Source organism: Phocoena phocoena, chromosome 15 (assembly GCF_963924675.1).
Source record: "Phocoena phocoena chromosome 15, mPhoPho1.1, whole genome shotgun sequence".
NCBI classification, from domain to species: domain Eukaryota; kingdom Metazoa; phylum Chordata; class Mammalia; order Artiodactyla; family Phocoenidae; genus Phocoena; species Phocoena phocoena.
This window is the reverse complement of record NC_089233.1, coordinates 30,214,329-30,236,614: the sequence shown is the minus strand read 5'-3', so window position 1 is coordinate 30,236,614 and position 22,286 is coordinate 30,214,329. Positions and strand designations below refer to the sequence as shown.

The 22,286-nt window shown below is 43.7% G+C and overlaps 1 protein-coding gene across 2 annotated transcripts in view; it reads right to left on the bottom strand.

The window, feature by feature from the left end:
- Positions 1-5,317: 5,317 nt before the first annotated feature.
- The window catches only part of GRIN2A (glutamate ionotropic receptor NMDA type subunit 2A), a 369,761-nt gene continuing 352,792 nt past the window's right edge, over positions 5,318-22,286 (bottom strand). The window contains exons 11-13 of one of the 2 annotated variants that reach the window (XM_065893446.1): positions 13,990-14,228; positions 5,943-7,117; positions 5,581-5,599 (exon numbers count right to left, since the gene is read on the bottom strand). In XM_065893446.1, the coding sequence (XP_065749518.1) occupies positions 5,581-5,599; positions 5,943-7,117; positions 13,990-14,228 (1,433 nt within the window). Of the gene's footprint in view, positions 7,118-13,989; positions 14,229-22,286 lie in introns of both variants that reach the window. The other variant, XM_065893444.1, reaches the window with a different exon arrangement.

Below are 22,286 nucleotides of genomic sequence, written 5' to 3'. Positions count from 1 at the left end.
TGCCAGCTTTCAACTTTGGTTTGAGGTTTTAAACTATATCCCTTATCAACTCTTCCCAGGGAAAAGGTAGGTCCCTAAAAAGAAGTTTCTCTTCTCCAGGACTCTGAAGCAGGAGGTTTTGGGGAGCTTAAAGGAAAACCACATTCAGAGAGGGATGCGTGGGTCTGTATAAGGCAAAAGGCAAAGATAGCCAGGTCAGTTCTCTTAGGTTCTCTGGCTCTGATCCCAGAGGTACTCAGGGGAGCACTCCTGTGAGAAACCTAGGAACGAGTTAGCCTGGAAAGGGGGACCAAGCTAGGAACTGGACCAGGAAGTCTCGGGTTCTAGACCTGACAACCTGCGATCTTATACAGACGACTACCGCCCCTCTGGAATTTCATTTTCTCTTAATTTTCCCATCTCCCTTCCCCTCCCGCCAAACCTTGGCGTAGTTCTATAAGTTCTGGCTTTCTAAGGCCCTTCTGGGCAGGCACCTTTAGCTGATACTATACTGAGTACTTCCGGGCACAGAAAGAGTGTGGGCGGGGGAAGAGGAGGAGTTTAAACAGGAAATACGCCCTTTGATGGGTTTACAGAAATCACATACATGTCCGTACCAGCACTGTCTTCTAGAGTAAAAGTGAGCAGAATACATCCCACACCCCCAACCCCAGATATATATTTTTTTAATAAGGGGCCAAGAACTCCAACACCCAAATCCCACTTGGGCTCCATTATCCTCCCTAGAACTGAGATAAATTTTTTTTAGAAAAACAGTGCCCTCTTTACATAAATATCATCCCATCAATAACCAGAATGGGTTTTCCATGTGTTAATATCATTATCACCATTTAAATTTTAACATAAACTTTACATTATATACAATTTTATTTGGATAATACACTTACTTGTGAATTGTAGTAGCCAAGCATGTATATTATATACGTGTGTACATGAGCATTTATATTCACAGGATAAGTGCATTTGATCATCTCTGATCTCCAAGTGGCAAGCTGACCTCCTCTGATACAATAAGATATGAACAAAGAATAATATAAAGGGATTGAATGGAAAAGGGCAACTGCATATTGGGAGAGCTTTTCAAGTACAGACCCCACGTAACCTCTCATTGAGCACTTAGCAACCCTGTTTACCAAGAAAGACTGGGTATCCAGAAAGGTCTAGTTTTATCTCAAGTGAAAATAAACACTGCTTTTCAAATGAAAATTGCCTTTAAGTCGTATTAAATACCAGCCACTGAGTTTAGCTTTCACCTATTCAGTTTTGGTTTTTGTTGGTGTGGGTCTTTCCCTTGAAGTCCAATTATGTCTACTCTAGCTGTGCTTAATACAAACAGGCTCTATTTCAGAAACAACTCATGTCCCCCTTTTAAGAATTCATACACAACTGTTAGGCACGAAGAAACAGTACAGGGTTTTCATAAAGTTAATGAATATACTCAGCTCTTCTGAAAGATGTTTCGGTTTCTCAACTTAGTATTTATTTAGGTCTTAAACCGCAAGGGATTTCAGTGCAAGCTATTTATTTATATGACAACTGATTATTAAGGCTGCACTTTTTAAGTTTAAAGGAGATAAATTTTTAATCACCATTTAATTAACACCAACTTTTTTTTCTTTTTCATTAGCAACTCCATCTGCAAAGAAGTCGGGGCATTTGTCATTTCCTGAGAAGGATGCCGAATATTAAACACACATCAGTGGTAGACATATCCAATAGAATAAACAATGTACGACTGCATGGCTGCCGTGGATCCTTTGACTAATTTAAGTGAAACTATTTCATTTGTAAACAAGGTGTAATTTTCTTTTTTCTCCCCTGAAAATAGGCGTGAATTGATTTGACAGATTTTGCTGCAATGGGTGAATTTTGATGCTTTCATCAGAGAACCTACGTATGAACACTTCTCAGGCACCTTATGAAACAGGGAAGAGAAAACCGGGTATAAGCCATGAGACAGTGCTGGCTACAAAAATGCAGTGAGATTTGCAAAGGACACAGAGTAATGAGTAGGCTGACTATGATCCTGCGCCTCTCATGGAAGCCTCACTGGCAGAAAAGCAGACCCACTGGGGACCTGCCCTCTCAGAGCATTAAAACTAGAGGTGCCCTAAGAACTTGCAGGTGTAAGGATCACGGAAACAACTTTCCAAAAACCCAAAGGTTTCCCAGAGTAGAGTTCGCATCCTAGAAGGCTCTCCTCATACACAGAATCTTTTAAGTTGGTTGCATGTGCATACCGTCACCTATCTGAGGACTAGTTGGGTCCTTCTCAAGGGGAGAAAACCATTTGGAGTTAATGCACTATCATTACGGATGCCAGTTCTGACTTGAGTCAGAGGAAACTCCGGCACACATTTGGGTTCAGAGATTCTGGATCCTTGGCATCCACAAATCTAAGGACTCAGAGCCTAGACGTGTCAGAGGAACCCTCTGTAATGAACCCATAGTTCAGGGCCTCCTATGTAATTCTTATCACCTCCTGTACTGTAGGTGAGATTTACTGTTGGATGTTATATTCCTGCTACTCTTTCTCCAAAGAACTGAAATGACTTGGACTACCTCTGAATAGCTCAACATCACTACCTTTCACTTGGAAAGTGACCATCCCATCAATGGTTGATTGTCTGAAGTTTGGGATCATCACTATTAAGAGTCAGTGAATTTGTGGAGGAAGGAAATGGTATTTATTACATAGCATCCAATCCTAGTTATTTTTTTAAAAACACTTTAGGCATTAAAGGAAGTGTATACTTTTTCTCACTACATTACTGTCGGTTCTTCCCAAAGCCATGTTTCTAGTTTCTATACCCAGAGAGGCATGGGGTTAATAGCAGAACTAATGCTGTTATTAGAAGAAGGGTTTTGGATCTATGGGATCATTCCAAGTGTAATTCTCACTCTCCCTGGAGATCTCTGCCATATTTGGCAGCTCCCTGGTTTGGAGGACACTGGAGGAAGACAGACAGCCTCTTTAGACTGGCGATGTGCCGCTCTTCTGTATTCTGGGGAGACTTTTCAATTCATTTCATGTCAAGACATGCCAGTCTTGTGAGGAAATGGAGGTGATCCTGGCTGGGGCTGTATAGGTCTAGAATGCAGTGGAAGGGCAAAGGCAGTAAATTCTAAAAAATGATATGGTCACAGGTGTGTCTAAGATTAGAAATTGGGGGGACCATTCCGGGTCTTTCAATCTAGGCTTCTCCGTTCTCTTGAGGCAGTAAAGGTGCAACATTCAAGTGCGTTCCTCCTCAGCACGTAGTTGGCCCCTTCTGCCTTTCAACCTCAAAGACTTTCTCACCCACTGCCTCCCTCTGCCTCTCTACCACTGACCCTGAACTTTACTGCAACCACTTTTCATCGTTATAGGAATATTGTAGGTCAGGTGCACTTTCTCAAAGAGGGAGCCACTCAATGAATCCTCAAGCTCTAAGAGAATTATTCCTGGCACCTGCCCACTCATGGGAAAGCATTGCCTACAAAACAGAACACAGCGTGACTAAAAGAAACAGGATAACTTTTCAACCTGCCATTCTGTCCCCTCCTCTGGGAACGCGAGCAAAACGCAGGAGGAAACCAGGAAATGGTCAGGCCCGTTTACATTAGCCTAGGGCTTCTGTAACATGACACCACAACAGACCCAGGTGCCCTGCAAAATGGGTGGCTACTTAGCTCCAGCATTTCAGGGATATTCATGTATTTAAAACACACTAATTATTGGATTAGAACGATATAAAGTGTTCAATTAATATGGCTGTGGGTTTCATCATATTTAATTTTTAAACTAGAAAATTCTTGTCTGATGAAGCATCATAACAACTGCCTTAATTCTGGGGGGCCACACCGCATGTACCAGGCACGGTGCTAAGAGCTTCTCACGCATAAAGATTCCCTACCCTTCCCCCAAGGTTTACAAAATGCGTATCATCTCATACCATTTATGCACAGGTTTGAGTAGCGTGAGGACGGAGGTGGCTCGGAAATGACAAATGCTTCGAGGAATTTTTCATCTCCCGTTGGTGCTAGTGAGGCAGTTTGCCTCCAACAGAGTGACTGTTTCAGAAGAGAGAAATCACTTGTCCCACTAAAGTTTATCCACAATTTGGAGGCTGCTCAGGGTAGATGCATGAGTGTCTCTCATGTTTTGAAGGCTTTTGATTTAAGGAAGTGGGGCTGGAGACGAGTGTCCAGCTGAATTTCAGGACGTTAAGGAAGATAACCCTACAGCCACGCTGGCCTTCAGCAGACGGACGGCCTTTTATTTCTCAAGGATCGCAGTACACATACGGCTGCCGGCACATGCCACCACATTCACCACACTGGGAACAGCAACACGCAATGAAACGCCACCATGCTGATTCGGGGACTGAACGCGTGATGGTTACTCTGCGGGGGAAGGGTAACAGATACTATACAACCCTGAGTCATCACCAGAAGGGGGAAATGCAAACTTACGTACACAGGAGTCTTCGGGATAACCTACAACGGCCGCTGTGTCATAGACAGAAGATCCACACTTACACGATATTGAAGACACAAATGTGTGAGTTTATGCAGCTCTGAACAAGACCATCGAAGCCAAGGGTGAGAGAGTGTCTGTGAAATACACAAATCGACATCCAAAGGGATTCCTGTAGCTCTCTGCCTGAGGGCCCTTCTGGCCTTTTACTCCAGATGTGTCTTGGAAATGGACTACAGTGAAGCTAGCAGGGTGACCACAAACACACTGATTTGCTACTCCTCGGGGGAGCCTGGAGTTCTGGGGTTGGGCCGGGGCTGTGATGGAAGGCGTAACAATAAAGCTGGACCAGTTATAAATCCAAACTTCCTCATCTCCTGCACGCGTCAATCTCGCTACACTGCAGGTGCATTCTTATCTTATCTGTGTCAGATTTACATGCACACCATATTGCTTGCTCTGTATCAGAGAAACCATCAGGCATTTCTGATGAGGAAATTACATGGTGGACTGGCCTTAATGGAATTTGGAATATAGGAAATCATCACATAACCATTGGCATCCAACGCGTCATTATTGCCAACATACCTAGCGGGCATGTCCAGGAGACTGGCCCTTTTATGGGTTGATTTTTGGTTAAGGACTCACCTATCTGGTATCTGCCACGCTCAGCACACACCTCACAAGATTCCTTGAGTGGAAGACTGTGGCATGGAGCCATGTGCAAAAGAACCAACGAAAAATACCTTCCTAAATCCTCTTGCTCTTTGCGGGGCACTATCGGACATCCAACATTTATCCTCCGGAACGTTGGCCATTACCTATGTTTCCCTATAGATAAAACATTAATGGAAGGTTTTAAACATCGGATTCAATACTAGGCATTTTCTTGTACACGCGTCTATTGCTGCAGGAATTTAAAACCCTGGGGGCAGAGTACATTTTATTCTTATTTGCAGCATAAGGCATAACATGCTCCGAAATATACACATCGCTGTGGCCTCTACTGTCCCTGGAACAGTATGACGCCGTCGACCTCAAGGACGATCGGAGATAGCTGTCATTCACTGCCTGGGATGGCAGCGAGTGTTTATAAGGGTCCGAGGGGCACCTCCCAATAACTAAGCGTTGGTCATCCCCATAGGAGTGGAGGAAAGGGTTATCGGAGGTGTGGTCTGGCAAGAGAGACTTGCTCCGTTTGCTGACCTCCAGACCCTGGGGGAAAAGGGAGCCTTTGTTCCCCGAGAGTTTGCTGGAGGGGACACTAAAGAGACTCCCGTACAAGTTTCCCTCCAGAAGCCGCTCCCTGTCCTTGAGGCTTATGCTCCGGGAGGGCCTGCTAAGGTCCACCTCCCTGGGTTTGTCGAGGATGTTATCGTAGGAATGCTGCCGGCTAATCCTCAGCTTGTTCTTTTGGAACTGGAGGGCGCTGCTCTGTGCCCAGTCCTGCTGGTAGACCTCCTCCTGGGTAGCTGGGTTACCTGTCTCCTGAAGCATCTGGTCTTCGTCAATGTCATAGAGGTTCCCCATCCGCAGGCAGGAGTCGCATTTGAAGGGGGACCTCATGGTGAAGTGGCCTGAATAGGTGGGCAGGTTGGACAGGCAGCTCCTGCAGTGCGTGGAGTTCTGCCGGTAACGGTCGCTGCCCTCGCTGTGAGGGGAACTCTTGTCTTTCAAGGTGAAGTGCTTGGAGTAGAGTTTATACTGGTCATTGTTGGGGAGCCCATCTTCATCGTGCAGGGGGCTCCTGTTCATGGGCAGTGTGGAGTCCCCCTTGCGGAAACTGTCACCATGGTCCTGGTAGACATTGGAGAAGTCCACGTTCTCGGAAAGGGTCATGTTTTCGACAAACTGGGGAGGATCGAGGTGGAAACTGGCCTCCCTCTCCCCATCAATGGTGTAGATCTTGTCCCTGGGGGAGCTCGCTTTGGTTTTCAGGTAGGAGCGCTCGACCTCGCTGCAGTCCTTGGGGTATTTGGAGGCCACTGACCTTTTGAAGTTGTCCTTGGCCTTGTGGTTCTTACTGTTGTCAGGCTCCCGGTGGCACGTGGCCCGGCTCGAAGTTTCTGAGATGTCCGAGTGGGCCACCTCTTCTGGAAGGTACCTAGGACTCTTTAGGGAGTAGCTCCTGTTCTCCACGGTTCCCTCATCCCTCTGGGAGACTGGGTTCTGGGTCAGCGAATCTTGGCGTAGAGATTCCATGGATTTCTTCCAAAGCTGCCGGGGCCTGGAGTTCCCTTTGGATTCCGTGCTCACGGCCACCTCCACTGTGTTAGGGTTAGACTCATTGAGAGTCAGAGGGTGCTGGCCCTGGAACACGTAGTTGTTGAGGTTATCCTTGTGCCTGTTGGCCATGAAGGTTTGCAGTTCATTCATGTTGTCCCCAAAAATGCTGTCTTTCCCCTGAAAGGACCTGTTGTCTGAATATATCAAGTTTCCCTTATCTGAAACCATGTCCATGATGAGGGACCCTCTTTGAATGAAGTCAGCAGCTCTTTTGGGGGAATCCATTCTTGAGGAGTTCACGTTGGACAAGCTGGAAATGTTTTTGGCTGACCGGAGGAGTTTTAACATGTTGCTCTGGGATCCGGTCAGATTGAAGTCTGGAGACTTCTTCTTTTCTTCAATGTGCACCCCGTGAATGCAGCTGTAAATGCCCTGTGGGGAGGAGCACAAAACACCATCCTCAGCAGCAAGGACATGAAACCATTTCACACCTGAACTGTACCTGCAAAGGTGAGACATGACCTTCTTATAGGAGTCCTGGAGAAACAGTGAAATCCGGTCTGAATCCTGATAATGCTTCTTAAATGTACGAGGCCAGTGGCAAAGCGTCAGGCTTACCTTGTCGCTCTGGCACAAGATATCAAGATTATCTGACACTTTTGCCAATAGTCATACATAGAGTTTGAGAAAAAATATCCACTAATCCTCATACAACTCTAAGTGTCTCAGCACCTCCAAACTGGCGTGTAAGGATTTGGTTGACCCTCCCAACACCCCGGTCACCAACCCTTACTTTTATTAAAGTTTCCCAGGATCATCTTTGGACTCTGGATACCAGAGAGTCAGCATACAAGGATCACCAATCATTGATTCCTCTGGGGAATTACTGCTACCCCTACACTGAAGCCATCAGTTAAAGCATGAGACCCAGTATTTATCTGAAGGAAATAAAAACACTAAAAAAAATACATGCATCCCAATGTTCATCACACCATTATTTACAGTAGCCAAAATATGGAAGCAACTGAAGTGTCCATTGATAGAGGAATAGAAAAGAAGATGTGGTATGTACACACAGACACACACACACACACACACACACACACACACACACACACACACACACACACAAAATGGAATAGTACTCAGCCATAAAAAAAGAATGAAATCTTGCCATTTGTGACAACATAGATGGACCTAGAGGGTATTATGCTGAGATAAGTCAGACAGAGAAAGACAAATACCATATGATTTCACTTATATGTGGAATCTAAAACCAAAACAAATGAACAGCCATAACAAAACAAAACCAGATTCAATGGAAACAGAGAACAAACTGGTAGTTGCCAAAGGGGAGGGGGTTAGACAGATGGGTGAAACCGGTGAAGGGGATTAAGAGGTAAAATCTTCAGCTTTAAGATAAATAAGTCATGGGAATATAATGTACAGTATAGAAAATATAGTCAATAATATTCTAATAACTTTGTATGTGATAGATGGTAACTAAAGTTATTATGGTGATTATTTCATAATGTATAAAAATACTGAGTCACTATGTAGTACACCTGATATACAATATTGTAAGCCAATTATACTTCAAGTTAAAACCTCTGGAACAGTCTCTCCCAGCTCCACCCCCCGACAAAAAGAAGAAGACCTGAGACCCATGTGTGGTCAATCAGACATTTTTTGGAGGAATAGACATAGATGGTGGGATAAAAAAACATCATATAGTTTGAACCCCTGGAGCTCCCTTCTTGGACTTTTCACTTACCCACTCAATATATATATATATTCTTTGTGTTTTGGCTGTGTGAGAATTTGTTGAGCATAGTTAGAGTTTTAGTTACTAAGAAGAGTGGAGAGTCCTGATGACACAGTGATGCTGCATTTAAATCCATCCAGGGAACTGAATGACTGAGGGACTCGGGGGTAGCTCAGATATAAGCACCCCCATCCATACATCTCTTGTTTTCCACTCCACCTTCTTCCTGTCTTAAAAATAACTGTTGGGTTTCCCTGGTGGCGCAGTGGTTGAGAGTCCGCCTGCCGATGCAGGGGACACGTGTTCGTGCCCCGGTCTGGGAAGATCCCACATGCCGCGGAGCAGCTGGGCCCGTGAGCCACGGCCGCTGAGCCTGCGCGTCCAGAGCCTATGCTCCGCAGCGGGAGAGGCCACAACAGTGAGAGGCCCGCGTATCGCAAAAAAACCCCACAAAAAACAAAACTGTTTACTTTTCCTTGAAAGTACCTCAGGGGCAGAGCTCTCGATTCATTCTACAATAACAGGCAAAAGAGCGTCAGTGGTGTTGTGATTTGTGCTCCTCCCTTCCCCACTCCTGCCCCCAGATTTTGGCCGCGGTACCTAAAGGGAACAATTCGGTCCAGGCTGCAGGATTTGACCTGGTCCTCCCAAGACTGACAGGGAGCCGGTCCAAGAAGGGGTTTGTTTGTAAAAGGGATGCGGTAGCTGCTGCTGACTTTGGCATAAACTAGTGGGGACTATGGGTCGGTAACTCTGGACTCTTATAGCGGCTCCATCAATTCCCCATGGTGGGGATGCACTGAACCTGCAGGGATGCTCACAGAACTGTGACAGCCTCAAACTGTTTGCACTGCTGCGTTTTTCTTGTAGTTTTCTAGAGACAGTGTCCACTCCGTCGAGGAACAGTAAACAGAAAAGCCTACAGTTGTACATTTGAGCTTCTCTTTCTCTGAGCCCCTTCAACCCCAGGCTGCACGGTAAAGGCTCCCTGAGGCCAAGGCCCTGGCATCGGGCACTTCCCACCTGCTGCAGCCTTACCTTTAGTCTCTTTCTCGATGCTGTGTGGTCTCCTTCCCTGTTCCCTCCCAGGAAGCAGTGTCTCCTCTTTGCTTCCAGGGCTGCTGGACGTCAAAATCATACACACACACCGTGTATTTCACATAGCACCATGCTTTTGAATCTTTTATGTTAACGTATGCCTTCCCTGTCCAATTTAGTAATGTAATAATCTCCTACAATGACCTAGAGGGATTCTGCTACTATGGGTGGAAATCAGTGTGTCTCCTACATGTTTGAATCAGCCAAGATCATAGCCTTTTTTTCCTGTTGCTAGCATTACAAAAACACTAGTTTTTAAATTTTTTCTAACTTTGCAATTTTATTTTAATGAGCTCCCCTCTTCCTTTTAGAGACTTTGAGAACTTGCTTCCACCCTTCGCCATCAGGGCAGTGTGCTCCCGCCCGCCAAGATGAGCTGGTTGTCTCTGTATTTGCAGAGGCCCAAAGAAGTGGCCAGGGAGCTGCGCTATGTTTCAGGAGCAGAGAGGATGGCTGCTGACTGCTTTTTCTCATCCCTGGTTTCCGCTGGGACTCACACAACACAGCTAAGGCAGTTCCCAGGTGCCGATCTGCCTGGCAAAGCCTCGGGAAGGAGTCAACGTGGTGCCTGTACCCCAGGTTTGGATGAAAGTGTTCACCAACTAAGTTGACCCATCTTCCAGATGTGCTGGTGAGGAGGTGGGGTGTGTATTACAGAAGGATGGGAAGAGTCAGAGACCTGGAACCCACTGGAAATAAGCCCCAGCTCCATCCTTTTTTAGCTCTGTGACCTTGGCTGAGCAACTACATCTTTTTGAGCCTCAAGTTCCACATCTGTAAGATGGGAATCATACACTCTAAGGTGGGTACGAGGGCAAGATCTGATAATGCAAGCAAAGCACCTGACATGGAAGGGGCTCCATAAATGCTAGTGGGTGAGCTGCTCAGTCATCCCCGATGTGCCCTCCCTGTTTGTCACCTCACCTCTCTCTCCTCACACTAGTACAAGCACACAGCGCCCGTTTGATCGAAGCTGGAGGTTTGCTCTGGAAAGCCACTGCGGCTTTCTAATTAGATAAGTTGCCTAAATCCTCCCTCAGGAGCCGAATCCCTGGGCTGGAGTTTCTTTCTTCCTTGCAGAGTTCTTTCTTTCCTCCTCTCTAATATTCATATTCCGGCTACCTTTTATGGGTTGTGGAAATAAGATGCCCTCTCGGCCCTATAATGGGCTCAGATGAAATTAGCATTGAAGACTCAATGTACCATTCCAGACAGTTTGCTCTGTTCCACTCCCCACCCCCTTTCTCACTGGGGCGATACTGTCCTCCTTGGTTCCTTGGTGCCTGGGCCTGATCCCTAAAGTGTCTGCTATGGTCTGCATGTTTGTGTACCCCGCCTCCCAATTCATATGCGGAGAGCCTAGTCCCAAAGGTGATGGTATTAGTGGTAGGTAAGTGCTTATGTCATGAGGTCCAAGGTGGGGCCTTTGGGAGGAGCCCTCCTGAATGCGATAAGTGCTCTTGTAAAAGAGACCCCACAGAGCTCCCTCATCCCTTCAACACAAGGGGAAATCTGCACCCGGAAGAGGGTCCTCACCCGACCACGCTGGCACCCTGATCTCGGACTTGCAGCCCCCAGAACTGTAAGCATTACATTTCTATTGTGGATAAAGCACCCAGTCTGTGGCATTTTGTTATAGCAGCCCGAATGCACTAAGACGGTATCTGACTTCCATTCTGCTGGTCCCCATTGTGGGTCAGCCAGAAGCTGTGCAAGCTCTCCTCTGGGCTCGTTGGGAAGATGCCACGGTTTCCACCTCCCTGGCCTCTGGCTTTGCTACATCTCCCATTCCTCACGTCTCTGGAGACAACCGAGGTGGTTCTTTTTTACTGGTGACAGTGAATATTTTTTTCAACATGAAAGGGACAGCGTTGCGGAGAGAAGACAAAAGTTAAGAGCATCCCACAGAAGAGAGGACGCGTTTCTGTAAGTCGTAATAAACAAAGGCCACAGCTGTGGGAGAAACTTGGTTCTAATGTAAAATAAATGACTCTGTGAACTCTGACCTTCACCGTTGGCCGTGCCAGGAGGGCAGGCATCTGAGGTTTGCATTTGTGTCCCATGGGACATGGGGTCCTCTCTCCTCTAGGGAGGGGGAGACAGAAGTTCCAGTTCCAGCTTGTCAAGGCACAACACAGCAATGCTGTGCCCAGTCCCCACTTCCCCGCCCCCCGTCCCTCAAGATGCTTGGAATGGGAGTGAGGGATTTAGTCCATTTCTCATAGTGACAATCCTATTGACTTGGCTTCTTTAATGATATCTCGGACAGAGGGAACACTCTTGCAAAAACAAGCAGGATTTACGAGTGAAGGCAATAGTGTACATTTGCTCATGGCAATCTCAGAATCATTTGGATATGGAAAGCCTTTAGTAACTGGTGCAGAGAATTAGCTTAAAGTTGCCTTAATACCTAGCTGTATGCATGCACGTTGTTATTTCTAAGCAATCTGTGTGTTTAGAGGCCATCAAGCTAATTAGGAAATATGTATTTGCATAGAACTCAAGTTTAGAGTGCCACTGAATGGAGAAAATAAATCCTCCTGACTAAGCCCATGTGTACCTTCTGGATGTCTTAAAACCACCAAATACTAAGAATACACAAGTTCCTCTTTAGATGATTATTTCATTTTCCCAATGAACATTAGCATATAAAATTAGATGTCTCTAACCACATATTTTTCACCATGTTTCAAATCCTAATACGTTAAACTCTTTCAGAGTAAAAAAATTCCAAGGTGAGTAAATGGAAGAAACAGGTAGATAAATAGATGGATGGATAGATGGACAGATGGATAGATGAATGGATGGATGCATGGATGGATGGATGACTGACTGACTGATTGCCAGGTGGATTGATAATGTTATACTGTGTTGGAAGACAAGTGAACGATATGTACATATGTGCTTTTATTGTGATGCAAGTAAGTGAGTAGCTTGTATTTAAAAAGTAAAAATAGGGCTTCCCTGGTGGTGCAGTGGTTGAGAGTCCGCCTGCTGATGCAGGGGACACGGGTTCGTGCCCCGGTCCGGGAAGATCCCACATGCCGCGGAGTGGCTGGGCCCGTGAGCCATGGCCACTGAGCCTGCGCGTCCGGAGCCTGTGCTCCGCAACGGGAGAGGCCACAACGGTAAGAGGCCCGCATATCGCAAAAAAAAAAAAAAAAAGTAAAAATATATATTATATGAGTTGTGTGCACATACTCGTTGTGTAGTATGATTTGTATCAAATCTCTTGTTTTGCTTGTATTTGATGTTTGTTGCTTGTGTAAGAGTGTGGGCTCTGGCTGCTACCACACCACCTGGAGTCAAATCCTGGCTCCAGCAAGGCTGTGTGGTGTTGGGTAATTCCTCTAACCTCATAAATTTGAGTTTCCCCAATTCTGGGCCAATATCAGTACCCACCTCACAGAATTGGTTTGTAGGTTAAATGAAATGATGAGTATAAATTCCTTATATGGTGCCAGGGACATACATGTACCTACAAATATAAGCATTTTCCACAACTGTCATCGTTATTGATGAATTCTGACGCGTGTACCTGTTTACGGCCACACACACGCCGTATCGTGCAGCATGTAACGAGGTTTCCGTGGCTCGAACGTGAGTGCACTTACTACAGCGTGTGTATTCTGTGCTGTGGTTTATGTCGTGTTGAATGTATATTTTGTTTCCTGTTTGATGTGTGTGCATTTTCTCATGGTTCTTCATGCCTGTGTTTCATTTCAGGCTCTGTTAACATCGTACACGCTTTTGTGGTTTGTTAGCTGCGTTCACACACACAACATGGCTTTGCATGTAGATTTCGTTTTGTCACACGTGATCTGTTGGAATGCATGCAAACGTCATAACATCCTACACAGGAATTTTAATAATGTCCTAGAGCATATCTGGGTGCTCATGAGGGAGGCCACAGACTGGCTGTGTTTGGCCCATGTGTTTTTCTATTTGTCAATGGAATTAGTTACTAGTATTCAAAAGTTGAAAGTTTTCACATATAATCAGATGATTGCTTTCTCTTTTAAAAACTGGAAGACCTGATAAGACTGGCTCTGCCTTCCGCTAAAACCATACTCAGCAGGAGTGGAAGACGACTGCCCACTTTGGGTGTGGTGGGTTTTACGCTATGTGTCTTAGTTCTCCACATTCTCCATTGTTCCCTACCTTTGACACCAGCGTTCAGCTGCTATTTTTAGTTTCACTTCTGCTCTTTTTCTCATGCCCGGCCTGCCTTACCTATTCACCTTCATCTCTAGCTTGCAACTGGCTTATGAACACAGAAACTGGTGCCCTTCTGACAAATCCAAGAAGGGCTGATGGGTGAGGGGAGGGTGTGGAGACACCACACCCCCACCCAGGAGTCAAGAATCCCTGATTCTCTGGAAGCCCTGTGCTTTTCTGGACCTGCCTGCCGCAGAGGGAAGTAGCTGCCAGGGGTACTGACCCTGCTGATGGAGAAGAGCAGGCCCGGCCGGTCGGAGCACACGCCCGTGAAGCAGAAGCGCAGCTTCCAGTAGAAGAGGTGTTCCCAGATGAAGGTGATGAGGCTGAGGGCCATGGCGGCCGCCAGCATGTAGAACACACCCGCCATGTTGTCGACGTCCAGCTGGCTGCTCATCACCTCATTCTTCTCGTTGTGGCAGATCCCCGTGAGCCACAGGGTCTCCAGCTCTTCCATCTCCCCTGGACAGAAGACAAGAGCCACAGGCAGTAAGGAGCAGGGCACACACTGTGGGGCGGACACGCCTGCGTTCGGGACAGACACGTGTGATTTATAGCTGTGCAACCTCAGTGAGAGCAACTGAGCTCTCCTGGTCTGCGTTCCCTCACTTGCGGGGTGAAGACAGTGATGACAACAGCATCTATGTAATATCGCTGTAGGAGGATGAAGTGAGATCATGTATAGAGAGAATCTGGCTCAGGCCCTGCCTTTTTTTTCTTGGTCATCATTACTATGTTCTCCCCACCCCTCTTTTCTCTATCCCCGGCACCAACACCCACCCGAGCCTGGAACAGGACATGGGATAAGCTGGCCGAAGCCTACATTAGAAAGACTCGCATTCCCATTCTGACTTCGTCATAGACTAGCTGTGTGACTTCAGAGCCACAGTGATCCTGTCTGTGAAATGGGTATTATAATAGTGTATACCCCCTCGAGTTCTAGGGAGGATATGAGCTCACATACACAAAATTCCTAAACGTAGTGCCTGGCTCATGGTAAGTTCTCCTAAATAGGAGCCTTCATGGGTTGCTGTAAAGGAAGTGCCTAGCACACTGCCTGGTACACAGTTGTCCTCAAATATATTTGTTTCTTCTTTCCTCTTCCTTTAGAACATCCAATATTATTCCAAAAAGTCACCCCAAGTAGTGCACTTAGAGCACAAAGTTTTCCTTGACAAGAAACATCCCAGTTGGCTCTGAATGGTCCCTTGCAAACTAAACACCTCTCCACTTCAGTAGGCAGCTAAAGAAGCAGGTGGGGTTTGCAATGGAAAAAAAAAGTAGGCACGGTTGACATTATTATGTCTCTCTTTTATGCACATTTTATCCAGTTGTCATTTAGGAGGAAATTCTCTAGTCTAAATGTCTAGTAATTATACGAACTATCTAGCAATTCACTAGACTGTGATTCAGGTCTTTAAAAATTATCCTTCGAAAACAGTGAAAATCAAGGAAATGTTAAATGAATAGTATGACTACTTTGTATATACACACGACCTCTAAGACATAAAAGATGTATGGGATTAAGAAATATAAACTACTCTGCATAAAATATATAAACAACAAGGATATATTGTACAGCACAGGGAAATATAGCCATTATTTTGTAATAACTTTAGGTGGAGTATAATCCATAAAAATATTGAATCATTATGTTGTACAATTTAAACTAATATAATATTGTAAATCAACTATACTTCAATAAAGAACACTTGCAGAGGCATGCAGCGGGCGTGGTCTGGAGCTGGGAAGTCGCAGCTGCCGCCGCCGCTGCCACCGTGACGTGCGCAGGTCCTCGCCCGGGTGTTCATACCGCAGCCTGTCAGGCGACCGGTGTTGCGGCCACTGCAGCCGCCCGCAGGACCCTTGGGCGCGGAGTATGCGCCACCTTGGCACCTAGTCCCTGAGGCAGGGACGTCCTGGCCCAGAAAAGAACGCTGTTTAGGTGCGAGCCTAACCACCTAAGTGAGGGCACTAAAGCTGCCTGGGGAAGGGCAAGGCCCGCGTTGCCGAGCTCGGGCTCGGAGCCCTGGATTTGTTTGGGTTAGCAGAGATTATAAAAAAGCAAATACTGGTGAGGATAGAGACCAGTGCTGGCAGGAATACAGGGAAAGAAAAAATCTCATGCTCAGTTGCTGGAGAAATAGGAAAAGGGAGGCATGAAGACAGTTAGAAACTTGTCCTAAGCCAGTTAGCTCAAAAGTGGAAGAGCTAGGATTCAAATCCAGAGAAGTGTCCACTTCAGACTTCATTCTGGGAGAAAGTAGTATAATTTACAAAAGGAGAAATGAGATAACACATCCTTTCCTAGAAGAGCATTTACCAATTCCCAGTCTGTGGTGATTAACTGCTTGCAGGATCTTGGTTCCCAGGCCAGAGGCTGGGCCCGAGCTCCTGTGGTGGGAGCTCCGAGTCCAAACTGCTGGACTAACAGAGAAGCTCAGACTCCAGGGAATATCAATTGGAGTGAGGCCTCCTGGAGGTCTTCATCTCAGCACCAAGACCCAGCTCTATCCAGCTGCCTGCAAACTCCAGGACTGGACGGCTCAGGCCAAACAACCAGTAAAACAGGAATATAGCACCACACATCAAAAAAAAAAAAAAAAAAAAGAAAAAAGAAGAAAAAGAAACGACAAAAAAATATGTTACAGACGAAGGAGCAAGGTAAAAACCTACAAGACCAAATCAATGAAGACAAAATAGGCAACCCACCTGAAAAAGAATTCAGAGTAATTATAGTAAAGATGATCCAAAATCTCGGAAACAGAATGGAGAAAATACAAGAAACATTTTACAAGGATCTAGAAGAACTAAAGAGCAAACAAACAGTGATGAACAACACAATTACTGAAATTAAAAATACTCTACACAGGGGCTTCCCTGGTGGTGCAGTGGTTGAGAGTCCGCCTGCCGATGCAGGGGACACGGGTTCGTGCCCCGGTCTGGGAAGATCCCACAAGACGTGGAGCAGCTGGGCCTGTGAGCCATGGCCACTGAGCCTGTGCGTCCAGAGCCTGTGCTCCACAATGGAGGAGGCCACAACAGTGAGACGCCCGCGTACCGCAAAAAAAAAAAAACTCTACAAGGAATCAATAACAGAATAACTGAGGCAGAAGAATGGATAAGTGAGCTGGAAGATAAAATGGTGGAAATAACTGCCAGGGAGCAGAATAAAGAAAAAAGAATGAAAAGAATTGAGGACAGTCTCGGAGACCTCTGGGACAACACTGAACGCACCAACATTCGAATTATAGGGGTCCCAGAAGAAGAGAAAAAGAAAGGGTCTGAGAAAATATTTGAAGAGATTATAGTCGAAAACTTCCCTAACATGGGAAAGGAAATAGTCAATCAAGTCCAGGAAGCACAGAGAGTACCATACAGGATAAACCCAAAGAGAAACATGCTGAGACACATATTAATCAAACTATCAAAAATTAAAAACTAGGAAAAAATGTTAAAAGCAACAAATAACATACAAGGGAATCCCCATAAGGTCAACAGCTGATTTTTCAGCAGAAACTCTGCAAGCCAGAAGGGAGTGGCAGGACATATTTACAGTGATGAAAGGGAAAAACCTACAACCAAGATTAGTCTACCCAGCAAGGATCTCATTCAGATTCAATGGAGAAATTAAAAGCTTTACAGGTAAGCAAAAGTTAAGAGAATTCAGCACCACCAAACCAGCTTTACAACAAATGCTAAAGGAACTTATCTAGGCAGGAAACACAAGAGAAGGAAAAGACCTACAAAAACAAACCCAAAGCAATTAAGAAAATGGTAACAGGAACATACATATCGATAATTACCTTAAATGTAAATGGATTAAATGCTCCAACCAAAAGACATAGACTGGCTGAATGGATACAAAAACAAGACCTGTACAAATGCTGTCTACAAGAGACCCACTTCAGACCTAGAGACACATACAGACTGAAAGCAAGGGGATGGAAAAAGATATTCCATGCAAATGGAAATCAAAAGAAAGTTGGAGTAGCAATTCTCATATCAGACAAAATAAACTTTAAAATAAAGACTATTATAAGAGACAAAGAAGGACACTACATAATGATCAATCCAAGAAGAAGGTATAACAATTGTAAATATTTATGCACCCAACATAGGAGTACCTCAATACATAAGGCAAATGCTAAAAGCCATAAAAGGGGAAATCGATAGTAACACAATCACAGTAGGGGACTTTAACACCCCACTTTCACCAATGGACAGATAATCCAAAATGAAAATAAATAAGGAAACACAAGCTTTAAATAACACGTTAAACAAGATGGACTTAACTGATATTTATAGGACATTCCAACCAAAAACAACAGAATACACTTTCTTCTCAAGTGCTCGTGGAACATTCTTGAGGATAGACCATATCTTGGGTCACAAATCAAGCCTTGGTAAATTTAAGAAAATTGAAATCATATCAAGTATCTTTTCCAACCACAATGCTATGAGACTAGATATCAATTACAGGAAAAAAACAGTAAAAAATAGAAACACATGGAGGTTAAATAATTCACTACTAAATAGCCAAGAGATCACTGAAGAAATCAAAGAGGAAATCAAAAAATACCTAGAAACAAATGACAATGAAAACACAATGACCCAAAACCTATGGGATGCAGCAAAAGCAGTTCTAAGAAGGAAGTTTACAGCAATACAATCCTACCTCAAGAAACAAGAAAAATCTCAAATAAACAACCTAACCTTACACCTAAAGCAATCAGAGAAAGAAGAACAAAAACCCCCCAAACTTAGCAGAAGGAAAGAAATCATAAAGATCAGATCAGAAATAAATGAAAAAGAAATGAAGGAAATGATAGCAAAGAACAATAAAACTAAAAGCTGGTTCTTTGAGAAGATAAACAAAATTGATAAACCATTAGCCAGAGTCATCAAGAAATAAAGGGAGAAGACTCAAATCAATAGAATTAGAAATAAAAAAGAAGTAACAACTGACACTGCAGAAATACAAAGGATCATGAGGGATTACTACAAGCAACTATATGCCAATAAAATCGACAACCTGGAAGAAATGGACAAATTCTTAGAAAAGCACAACCTTCTGAGACTGAACCAGAAAGAAATAGAAAATATAAGCAGACCAATCACAAGCACTGAAATTGAAACTGCGATAAAAAAATCTTCCAACAAACGAAAGCCCAGGACCAGATGGCTTCACAGGTAAATTCTGTCAAACATTAAGAGAAGAGCTAACATCTATCCTTCTCAAACTCTTCCAAAATATAGCAGAGGGAGGAACACTCCTAAACTCATTCTATGAAGCCACCATCACCCTGATACTGAAACCAGACAAAGATACTACAAAAAAAGAAAAAAAATTACAGACCAATATCACTGATGAATATAGATGCAAAAATCCTCAACAAAATATCAGCAAACAGAATCCAACAGCTCATTAAAGGGATATTACATCATGATCAAGTGTGATTTATCCCAGGAATGCAAGGATTATTCAATATACACAAATCAATCAATGTGATACAGCATATTAACAAATTGAAACATATGATAATCTCAGTAGATGCAGAAAAAGCTTTTGACAAAATTCAACACCCATTTATGATAAAAACTCTCCAGAAAGTAGGCATAGAGGGAACCAAACCTACCTCAACACAATAAAGGCCATATATGACAAACCCACAGCCAACATTGTTCTCAATGTTGATAAACTGAAACCATTTCCTCTAAGATCAGGAACAAGACAAGGTTGCCCACTCTCACCGCTATTATTCAATATAGTTTTGGAAGTTTTAGCCATAGCAATCAGAGAAGAAAAAGAAATAAAAGGAATCCAAATTGGAAAAGAAGTGAAACTGTCACTGTTTGCAGATGACATGATACTATACATAGAGAATCCTAAAGATGCTACCAGAAAACTACTAGAGCTAATCAATGAATTTGGTAAAGTTGCAGGATACAAAATTAATGCACAGAAATCTCTTGCATTCCTATACACTAATGATGAAAAATCTGAAAGAGAAATTAAGGAAACACTCCCATTTACCACTGCAACACCTAGGAATAAACCTACCTAGGGAGACAAAAGACCTGTATGCAGAAAACTATAAGACACTGATGAAAGAAAGTAAAGATGTACTATGCTCTTGGATTGGAAGAATCAACATTATGAAAATGACTATACTACCCAAAGCAATCTACAGATTCAGTGCAATCCCTATCAAACTACCAATGGCATTTTTCACAGAACTAGAACAAAAAATTTCACAATTTGTATGGAAACACAAAAGACCCTGAATAGCCAAAAAATCTTGAGAAAGAAAAACGGAGCTGGAGGAATCAGGCTCCTGGACTTCAGACTATACTACAAAGTTACAGTAGTCAAAAGTTACAGTATGGTACTGGCACAAAAACAGAAATATAGATCAATGGAACAGGATAGAAAGCCCAGAGATAAACCCATACACATATGGTCACCTTATCTTTGATAAACGAGGCAAGAATAAACAATGGAGAAAACACAGCCTCTTTGTTAAGTGCTGCTGGGAAAACTGGACAGCTCCATGTAAAAGAATGAAATTAGAACACTCCCTAACACCATCCACAAAAATAAACTCAAAATGGATTAAAGAGCTACATGTAAGGCCAGACTATAAAACTCTTAGAGGAAAACATAGGCAGAACACTCTATGACATACATCACAGCAAGATCCTTTCTGACCCACCTCCTAGAGAAATGGAAATAAAAACAAAAATAAACAAATGGGACCGAATGAAACTTAAAAGCTTTTGCACAACAAAGGAAACCATAAACAAGACGAAAAGACAACCCTCAGAATGGGAGAAAATATTTGCAAATGAAGCAACTGACAAAGGATTAATCTCCAAAATATATAAGCGGCTCATGCACCTCAATATCAGAAAAACAAACAACCGAATCCAAGAATGGGCAGAAGACCTAAACAGATACTTCTCCAAAGAAGATATACAGATTGCCAACAAACACAAGAAAGGATGCTCAACATCATTAGAGAAATGCAAATCAAAACTACAATGAGGTATCACCTCACACCAGTCAGAATGGCCATCATCAAAACATCTACAAAGAATAAATGCTGGAGAGGGTGTGGAGAAAAGGGAGCCCTCTTGCACTGTTGGTGGGAGTGTAAATTGATACAGCCACTATGGACAACAGTATGGAGGTTCCTTAAAAAACTAAAAATAGAAGTACCATATGACCCAGCAATCCCATTACTAGGCATATACCCTGAGGAAACCATACTTCAAAAAGAGTCATGTACCACAATGTGCATTGCAGCTCTATTTACAATAGCCAGGACATGGAAGCAACCTAAGTGTTCATTGACAGATGAATGGATAAAGAAGATGTGGTACATATGTACAATGGAATATTACTCAGCCATGAAAAGGAACGAAATTGAGTTATTTGTAGTGAGGTGGATGCACCTAGAGTCTGTCATACAGAGTGAAGCAAGTCAGAAAGAGAAAAACAAATACCATATGCTAACACATATATATGGAATCTAAAAAAAAAAAAAGTTCTGATAAACCTAGGGGCAGGACAGGAATAAAGACACAGACATAGAGAATGGACTCGAGGACATGGGGAGGGGGAAGGGTAAGCTGGGACGAAGTGAGAGAGTAGCATTGACATATATACACTACCAAATGTAAAATAGATAGCTAGTGGGAAGCAGCTGCATGGCACAGGGAGATCAGCTCGGTGCTTTGTGACCACCTAGAAGGGTGGGATAGGGAGGGTGGGAGGGAGACGCAAGAGGGAGGGGATATGGGGGTATACGTATGCATATAGCTGATTCACTTTGTTATACAGCAGGAACTGACACAACACTGTAAAGCAATTACACTCCAATAAAGATGTAAAAAGAAAAAACCCTGCAGAGAAAATAAAGGAAATACTCGAAATGTTTGGTTTTCTTTTGAAGTTAGTAATCATAATTATTGGTTTCACATTGCTCTCTTTTTTAGGTTTTGTAAAATTTGTGTATATTGCTTTTGGTTTGTTCTCACTCTTGAATGATTCGGCTGAACACAGAAATCTAAGTTGACAATTATTTTTCCTTGACCTTCTGAAGATGTTATTAAGCGTCCTTCTGATCTGGACTGTAATTGTTGAGAAGTCAGCTCATAATGTATTTGTCATTACTTTCTATGCAATCTGTATTTTCTCTCTAATTGCTTTTGAGAATTTCATTTTGTCTTTGGTGTGGAATCTAGGTGTGAATGTTTTTATTTGTTCTGCTCTGGACTCAGTGTGATTCTTCCATCTGATGATTCATAAATTTAATTCTGCAAAAATTTCACCCATTGTTGCTTCAGCTCTTAACTCTCCCCATCTTACCTTCTTTTAAGTTAATAGACTTTATTTTTTAGAATAGCTTTATATTTAGAGAAAAACGGAGCAGAAAGTACAGAGTTCCCATACACTCCCTCTTTCCATTTCCTTTGTTTTCCCTTATTAACATCTGGCATTGATGTGGCACATTT